The 9,434-nt window shown below is 35.1% G+C and overlaps 1 protein-coding gene across 1 annotated transcript in view; it reads right to left on the reverse strand.

Annotated features, from left to right (window-relative positions):
- Positions 1 to 390: 390 nt before the first annotated feature.
- The window catches only part of LOC107745958 (uncharacterized), a 19,703-nt gene continuing 10,659 nt past the window's right edge, over positions 391 to 9,434 (reverse strand). Inside the window, exons 6-15 of the mRNA XM_016559989.1 lie at positions 9,046 to 9,097; positions 8,823 to 8,969; positions 8,674 to 8,733; positions 8,063 to 8,239; positions 3,422 to 3,604; positions 2,837 to 3,273; positions 2,229 to 2,466; positions 1,906 to 2,042; positions 1,117 to 1,297; positions 391 to 715 (exon numbers count right to left, since the gene is read on the reverse strand). Of these exons, the coding sequence (XP_016415475.1) occupies positions 438 to 715; positions 1,117 to 1,297; positions 1,906 to 2,042; positions 2,229 to 2,466; positions 2,837 to 3,273; positions 3,422 to 3,604; positions 8,063 to 8,239; positions 8,674 to 8,733; positions 8,823 to 8,969; positions 9,046 to 9,097 (1,890 nt within the window). The 3' untranslated portion in view covers positions 391 to 437. The remainder of the gene's footprint in view (positions 716 to 1,116; positions 1,298 to 1,905; positions 2,043 to 2,228; positions 2,467 to 2,836; positions 3,274 to 3,421; positions 3,605 to 8,062; positions 8,240 to 8,673; positions 8,734 to 8,822; positions 8,970 to 9,045; positions 9,098 to 9,434) is intronic.

Consider the following 9,434-nt stretch of genomic DNA (forward strand, 5'->3'; position numbering starts at 1 on the left):
TGCTATCATAAAACTACCTAATCTGAATTATACTGGTTACTTAAACACTCATATCTGCTGAGCACTAGTTAGTTGTGGCATAAAGCATAAAAAGGTATGCAGTAACTAATTAAATCAAACCCTCTATAACAGTATCCCCTAAATCAGTGGTTTTCAAACCGGTCCTGCGAGCACCCCCAGCACTGCACATTTTCTGTGTCTCCCTCATCTATCACACCTGATTCAACTCAACAGCTCATTAGTAGAGACTGCAAGACCTGAAATGGGTGTGTCAGATATAGGGAGACATACAAAATGTGAGGTGCTAGGGGTGCTTGCAGGACTGGTTTGAAAACCACTGCCCTAAATGATTACATTTTAATGTAAGATCAACTATATAACTAATGACCGTTTATAAATCTTCTGGATTTCAAGCCAGGGTTGGTTTTTGCACAAGTTCATTTGAATGTGATGAGGTAGTCAGGATAAGCCTGGCAGTCGTGGAAAACCACAAACATGGAGGGATTCTGCGTATCATCCACCACGCTGTCATAGAGGTCAGGTGCCACACGCTCAGGGGGCGTCCTCATGTCCCCCTGACCCAAAGCGTAATAACCCGTAAGCACACGAGCCACAAACATGAGCTGAGTCCCGTCTGCTGCAGGAACTGCATAGGTAGGATGGGCAGAGTAGCTGGCGTTCACAGCGAAGTACGTCCCATGTCCATAGACGGTGGCTGAGAAAGGTATAAAAGTCACCAGAATTAATTAGTCTGCAAACTGAACAATTAACGAGACCATCAGTGACTGACTGGGAATCTGTTTACTAGACTGTTAAACTATAAAGAGGAAGTTCATCCAATGTTCACCCAAAACTTACAATTCTGTCATCACTCGCTGTTGGGTTTGTCACTCCTACAGTTATTGCATGACTGCAGAGGACTATGAGTGAGTCAGATGAACTTCACTTTATGGTGCATTTAGTCATTTTTTGACCTTGACAGTCATAGTCACTATGAACCAAGCTGTTCATAGAGGTTTGAAACAATGTATATTGGTCACAAACAAACAGTGACAGAATTTCCATTTTTGGGTGGACTATTAATTTAACCAAACTGTAAAAAAAAAAGGCAGTTACCATTTTGCCCTGCAAAATTGCGATTAAAGTTTGACTTCATGATGGATGAGCAGGACGTCTCTGATGTGCCGTGATAAAGGATCTTCTCTCCTGCTCCCACAATAAGACCATTTCTGTTCTCCAGCTCTTTTTTACGACCCTCGTATAACCGCCGAAGATTCATGTTCTGGATGCGCTCGATCTGTTGAAATACATTTGCACTCAAACAGCCATGTATATATTTGATGGGCTTCACATTCACATCTGTTGTTCTTCATAGAAGCAAACTATAAAGACTATACTGCCATACAAAATGAAAAGTGAAGTATGGTGTCCCGTACTCGGAATTTGTGCTCTGCATTTCATCCCAAGTGCACACACACAGCAGTGAGGCAGCCATATTGCACCAAAGTTGGGGGTTTGGTGCCTTGCTCAAGGGTCTCACCTCAGTCATGTTATTGAAGGTGGAAGAGAGTACTGTACATTCACTCCCCCCACCGACAATCCTTGCCAGTACCGAGACTCGAACCCGCAACCTATGGGTTACAAGTCCGACTCGCTAACCATTAGGCCATGACTGCCCCAAACAGCCCCGTAACTTTCAAAGGTTAAAAATAAAACCAATAGGTGCCATTAATACAATCTGGCCCTTGATTTAACCTATAATAAGCCATTGTTTTAGACTATCTCTAATCCTAAAATTCAACTAGACATGAATTAAGACATTATGTAGTTCTTTAAAATCCATTTTTATGTCCTTCGATGGTTTATGTCATGTAAAGCACACTAAGATGGTGTCAGCTGTCAAACCTTGAGCACTGTTTTTCTGACTGTCTTCTTGAAGTCCATCTTCACAGTCTTGTACTCTGAAGATGACGGATCTAAGACAATCACCTTTAAGAGGTCACTCTGACTCATGTTGTCCCAGTAGATTGGCAAAGACAAATCTGAAATGCAAAATAATGAGGCTTTTGATTTAGGTGGATTATTATGTATCAATTTATATCATAGATGTAGATCAGTGGTTTTCAACTGGACAAAGATTTGGTCTTTTTTTTATCTATCACAGTATCAAATATATATTTAACATAATCAGGGTCATATTTTCATATACTATAAAAGCGGTTTCTCACCTGAAGGGTTCTCCAGTCGTTTGAGAGTGGTCACCTGTCCTGAATCACATGATGTGGCCTCCATCTTTTGCAAATCCACAGTCCATTTCACACCCTGTGCATCCTCAATTCCATCTTTCACATCTCTTTTCTCAAGCTTATAATTCACGTCTTTTGGTACCTTCTGCCAAATGCCCCGTGGTCCCAGAATGCACCACGTGACCTGACTGAAGAGGAAGGTCTGGTCCTTCTCTCTTACCTTAGAGTTTGGGAGAAATAAGATGTTAGGCTTTGCAAATGAATAAATGAATAATCATGAAAAACAATTTGATTTCACGATTTTAAGTTTTTATTGCATTTATCATTAGTCACCAAAACGCCCCAGAAGATTAGTATACCATAGTTAGTATACAAGAAGATTAGTATACAATTGCAGCGTATGTATGTATGTGTGTGTGTAAGTCAGGATCGGGAAAGGCCGATGAGCCGGGACTCAGAATCAGGACACTCGTAGACACAACACAAGGCTATCGGCATTGACTATTATTCGCAAATTCTATGCATTATGTGCTGAGGCAATTGTGTGGAGAGCTAATTTATTTTTAATGTTAAATCATTGTTATTCTCACCTGTCTGCGAAGTGCATCTTGTATCAGTCTAACCACCTCATTCACTCCGTTCCTCTGCCCTTTAACTACCCATCCTTCAGAACTGTTCTGTTCTATCTGCAGGTGCAGTGAATTCACTTTAGAGAGCAGCTGGTCCATCTCCTCTTGAGTGAGGCGTTCAATCTCATCAGGAAAGAAAGTGTGTGTGGCGCACTGGTCCTTATATGCCAGCTGAAGATCTCTGCAGGCATCAGAAACATCATTATTGGTGTGACCAATGACTAGAAATGCGGCTGTGCTCTCTGTGTCAGGCAAAGATGTCACTAGAGAACTCAAGTCCAAAGCGACTGGTAAGGGTAAGGAATGTGATCTGCTTGATCTAGTTGATCCACTGTGCCTGATACTGGTTGCACTGCGCCCTCTGGTGGTTACACTGGTAAGTACAAGTGGTGCAGGAGCTGAAAAAGGTGAATGTGCAAAATTGATAATGAGTGTCCTGTGAAAACACTGTAAAAAATATTGAAAAATGTTGAAGAATTATTTTTTATAATGCATGAGATGGGCAAGAAATAAAAGTGCCTCTGCATTACGCAGATTCATTCTCACCTGTTAACTGTGTACTACCGCCAAAAATTTGCTTTGATGTCGATTTGAATGCCAGAAAAACATTAATCTTCAGCAGAATGATCCGAATGTTTTTGAGATGTTGAAGATTCGCTCCTTGAACACCTTCCTTTACTCCCTCTAGAATGGACTTGGCCACCACATTTGGATCCAAACCTCCTTGTCCTGCAGAGCCCACAAATTTACCTTGACATGGCCGTTTATGATGCCAAAACATTCCTACTATTTCATTCATGCATATTTCCAATCAGATAAACTACTGAGCAATTATACTAGATAAAAATATTTGTGCGGTAAAAGGCCTTATTCTTATAAAGACCATGACAAAGTCCTGTGAGTCTTCAACATTCATGGCGCTTGCAACGCCAAGATCATAAGTTCAATTCCCAGTAAATGCACAAACTGATAAAATGTATATGTTGCATGCAACTTAAAGGGATAGTTCACCCAGAAATGAAAATTCTGACATAATTTACTCAACTTCATGTTGTTTCAAACATGTATGAATTTCTTTCTTCCACTGAACACAAAAGATAATCATTTTGAATGTGAACTTTCCCCTTTAAGCCGCTTTGGAAAAAAGCATCTGCGAAATGCATAAATGTAAATGTAAAAAAATACTAGACTTAGTTTTTGCCTTTTTATGTGGGAACCAAATTGATCAAATTATCAAATGAATGCGCTCGTATATACAAGCAAAGAAAAAAATCTGTATTATTCAGCTGTTAAAATGTATGGATATATCTCTGAGTTTATATCTCGCAAATTTGAGTTTATATCTTGCAATTTTGAATTTATATCTTGCGATTTTAGGTTTATATCTCATAATTCTGATTTTATATCTTGCAAATTTGAGTTTATATCGTGCAATTCTGAGTTTATATCTTGCAATTCTGAGTTTATATCGTGCAATTTTGAATTTATATCACAATTTTGAGTTTATATCTCATAATTCCTATATCTCGCAATTTTGAGTTTATGTCTTGCAATTTTGAGTTTATATCTCACAGTTTTGAGTTTATATCTCACAATTCTGAGTTTATATCTTGCAATTTTGAATTTATATCTTGCGATTTTAAGTTTATATCTCATAATTCTGAGTTTATATCTTGCAATTTTGAGTTTATATCTCACAATTCCTAGTTTATATCTCGCAATTCTGAGTTTATATCTTGCAATTCCTAGTTTATATCTCACAATTCCTAGTTTATATCTCGCAATTCTGAGTTTATATCTTGCAATTCCTAGTTTATATCTCACAATTCCTAGTTTATATCTCGCAATTCTGAGTTTATATCTTGCAATTCCTAGTTTATATCTCACAATTCCTAGTTTATATCTCGCAATTCTGAGTTTATATCTTGCAATTCCTAGTTTATATCTCACAATTCCTAGTTTATATCTCGCAATTCTGAGTTTATATCTTGCAATTCCTAGTTTATATCTCACAATTCCTAGTTTATATCTCGCAATTCTGAGTTTATATCTTGCAATTCCTAGTTTATATCTCACAATTCCTAGTTTATATCTCGCAATTCTGAGTTTATATCTTGCAATTCCTAGTTTATATCTCACAATTCCTAGTTTATATCTCGCAATTCTGAGTTTATATCTTGCAATTCCTAGTTTATATCTCACAATTCCTAGTTTATATCTCGCAATTCTGAGTTTATATCTTGCAATTCCTAGTTTATATCTCACAATTCCTAGTTTATATCTCGCAATTCTGAGTTTATATCTTGCAATTCCTAGTTTATATCTCACAATTCCTAGTTTATATCTCGCAATTCTGAGTTTATATCTTGCAATTCCTAGTTTATATCTCACAATTCCTAGTTTATATCTCGCAATTCTGAGTTTATATCTTGCAATTCCTAGTTTATATCTCACAATTCCTAGTTTATATCTCGCAATTCTGAGTTTATATCTTGCAATTCCTAGTTTATATCTCACAATTCCTAGTTTATATCTCGCAATTCTGAGTTTATATCTTGCAATTCCTAGTTTATATCTCACAATTCCTAGTTTATATCTCGCAATTCTGAGTTTATATCTTGCAATTCCTAGTTTATATCTCACAATTCCTAGTTTATATCTCGCAATTCTGAGTTTATATCTTGCAATTCCTAGTTTATATCTCACAATTCCTAGTTTATATCTCGCAATTCTGAGTTTATATCTTGCAATTCCTAGTTTATATCTCACAATTCCTAGTTTATATCTCGCAATTCTGAGTTTATATCTTGCAATTCCTAGTTTATATCTCACAATTCCTAGTTTATATCTCGCAATTCTGAGTTTATATCTTGCAATTCCTAGTTTATATCTCACAATTCCTAGTTTATATCTCGCAATTCTGAGTTTATATCTTGCAATTCCTAGTTTATATCTCACAATTCCTAGTTTATATCTCGCAATTCTGAGTTTATATCTTGCAATTCCTAGTTTATATCTCACAATTCCTAGTTTATATCTCGCAATTCTGAGTTTATATCTTGCAATTCCTAGTTTATATCTCACAATTCCTAGTTTATATCTCGCAATTCTGAGTTTATATCTTGCAATTCCTAGTTTATATCTCACAATTCCTAGTTTATATCTCGCAATTCTGAGTTTATATCTTGCAATTCCTAGTTTATATCTCACAATTCCTAGTTTATATCTCGCAATTCTGAGTTTATATCTTGCAATTCCTAGTTTATATCTCACAATTCCTAGTTTATATCTCGCAATTCTGAGTTTATATCTTGCAATTCCTAGTTTATATCTCACAATTCCTAGTTTATATCTCGCAATTCTGAGTTTATATCTTGCAATTCCTAGTTTATATCTCACAATTCCTAGTTTATATCTCGCAATTCTGAGTTTATATCTTGCAATTCCTAGTTTATATCTCACAATTCCTAGTTTATATCTCGCAATTCTGAGTTTATATCTTGCAATTCCTAGTTTATATCTCACAATTCCTAGTTTATATCTCGCAATTCTGAGTTTATATCTTGCAATTCCTAGTTTATATCTCACAATTCCTAGTTTATATCTCGCAATTCTGAGTTTATATCTTGCAATTCCTAGTTTATATCTCACAATTCCTAGTTTATATCTCGCAATTCTGAGTTTATATCTTGCAATTCCTAGTTTATATCTCACAATTCCTAGTTTATATCTCGCAATTCTGAGTTTATATCTTGCAATTCCTAGTTTATATCTCACAATTCCTAGTTTATATCTCGCAATTCTGAGTTTATATCTTGCAATTCCTAGTTTATATCTCACAATTCCTAGTTTATATCTCGCAATTCTGAGTTTATATCTTGCAATTCCTAGTTTATATCTCACAATTCCTAGTTTATATCTCGCAATTCTGAGTTTATATCTTGCAATTCCTAGTTTATATCTCACAATTCCTAGTTTATATCTCGCAATTCTGAGTTTATATCTTGCAATTCCTAGTTTATATCTCACAATTCCTAGTTTATATCTCGCAATTCTGAGTTTATATCTTGCAATTCCTAGTTTATATCTCACAATTCCTAGTTTATATCTCGCAATTCTGAGTTTATATCTTGCAATTCCTAGTTTATATCTCACAATTCCTAGTTTATATCTCGCAATTCTGAGTTTATATCTTGCAATTCCTAGTTTATATCTCACAATTCCTAGTTTATATCTCGCAATTCTGAGTTTATATCTTGCAATTCCTAGTTTATATCTCACAATTCCTAGTTTATATCTCGCAATTCTGAGTTTATATCTTGCAATTCCTAGTTTATATCTCACAATTCCTAGTTTATATCTCGCAATTCTGAGTTTATATCTTGCAATTCCTAGTTTATATCTCACAATTCCTAGTTTATATCTCGCAATTCTGAGTTTATATCTTGCAATTCCTAGTTTATATCTCACAATTCCTAGTTTATATCTCGCAATTCTGAGTTTATATCTTGCAATTCCTAGTTTATATCTCACAATTCCTAGTTTATATCTCGCAATTCTGAGTTTATATCTTGCAATTCCTAGTTTATATCTCACAATTCCTAGTTTATATCTCGCAATTCTGAGTTTATATCTTGCAATTCCTAGTTTATATCTCACAATTCCTAGTTTATATCTCGCAATTCTGAGTTTATATCTTGCAATTCCTAGTTTATATCTCACAATTCCTAGTTTATATCTCACAATTCCTAGTTTATATCTCACAATTCCTAGTTTATATCTTGCAATTTTGAGTTTATATCTCATAATTCCTAGTTTATATCTTGCAATTCTGAGTTTATCTCACAATTCTGAGTTTATATCTTGCAATTCCGAGTTTATATCTTGCAATTCTGAGTTTATCTCACAATTCTGAGTTTATATCTCGCAATATTGAGTTTATATTTTGCAATTCTGGGTTTATCTCATAATTCTGAGTTTATATCTCATAATTCCTAGTTTATATCTGGCAATTCTGAGAATTATGAGATAAACATTTATTTTCAAATTACAGTATTTTTTACTCTGAGGTGGAAACAGACCTTCATCGTTATAGGAGATAGTAAATGGGGGGGAAAAAACATAAAACAAACTACCTTACAAGAAATCAATTTTTTTCACAATGCAAGTAACAATGAAGGTACTGACCAGCGCAGATCGCAGGAATGGCCACAGACCTGTAGCAGCCATGCTCACATTGAACCACTATTTCTTTTGCCAAGGTCTTGATAACATCAGGGTTTCTCTCTCCACAAACATGCATGATGGTCTTACAGGGGAAGCCTCCTGGTGGGGTCTTGAAGATCTGCCTGCTCGCTGCCTGAGCTGGAGAATATATGTAAGGTATAGTGTTAGTTGATATATTGCATGTATATATTTGATTAATTAAATCATTTATCTATTTTAAATTGTCATTTGGTTTTCTGTATTTTATTAGATTTTTAAAAAATGCCAAATTTGCAAACAGGCTCAGTTAAGTGTATATAGTTTCTTCAAATTTTCTAAAATCACACAGTTTCTAATGAAGGCATGTGATTCTGATTTAATTAGATTAGATCATTTTCAAAAGAAATGGCTTCCAGGGAAAGTTAAATTTGATAGGTAAGTCTATCAATTTCATAAAACTTTGTGTTAAAATTACTTTCGATGCTTGCATACATTATTTAGTGCATTCAAACATGCTTGACAAAAGTCTTTTCATATATGTAATAAAATCAAAAGCTAATTTTATAAAAGAGGCTGTAGTTTATTTTTCTTACCGCCTGTCAGTTGAGCCTGGATTTGAGGTCCTGCCTTAGTAAGGATGTCCTTACACACTCCTGTGATGGACAGGTTAAACACTCTCTTATGTTCTAAACAGTGTATCAAGAATGTTTTGGTTATTAAATTACAAAATCTGCATGAATACCAGCTGTCTGGAAGTCCTTAAAGTCAGTGGTGTTCACGATGGCCTCAGTAGTCTCATTAGTGATGTCTCCAAACACTAGATGGAGTTCAATCCCATCTACTGGCATGATGATCTCATCAAGGTCAGAGGTCAGTGACTGAAACAGAGCTGTGGTGACAGATAAAGAGATGTACAGATGTAAGAAACCTGGGAAGGTTTAGTTAAATGTAGGAATTTCCAATACACAACAACCAATCCTTTGTGCGCATGAGCACTATTGGCCAGTTAGACTTATTCTGAGTGTCATTTAGACATTTCTCATTGACTATTTTTCATTTTACCACACAGCATCGTGCTTGTCATAGTGTCAAAATGTGCTGTGGCATGTTCCTAAATTACTAACATGTAAGTGAGCTTATTATGAGGCGCCAAACAGGAAATAATTATGTAAATACTGAATATATAAATGTAAATCTGAATACATAAACTTAAAATGTGAATATACAGTTATAACCATGAAAATATAGAAGTAAATCTGAATATATTCATGTAAATCTGAATATATAGAAGTACATCTGAATGTATACATGTAAATATGAACATGGGCGACATTTGACTCTTGAGTCAAACAAA

The sequence above is a fragment of the Sinocyclocheilus rhinocerous genome, unplaced genomic scaffold, assembly GCF_001515625.1.
Source record: "Sinocyclocheilus rhinocerous isolate Xijiao unplaced genomic scaffold, SAMN03320098_v1.1 scaffold4514, whole genome shotgun sequence".
Taxonomy (NCBI): Eukaryota; Metazoa; Chordata; class Actinopteri; order Cypriniformes; family Cyprinidae; genus Sinocyclocheilus; species Sinocyclocheilus rhinocerous.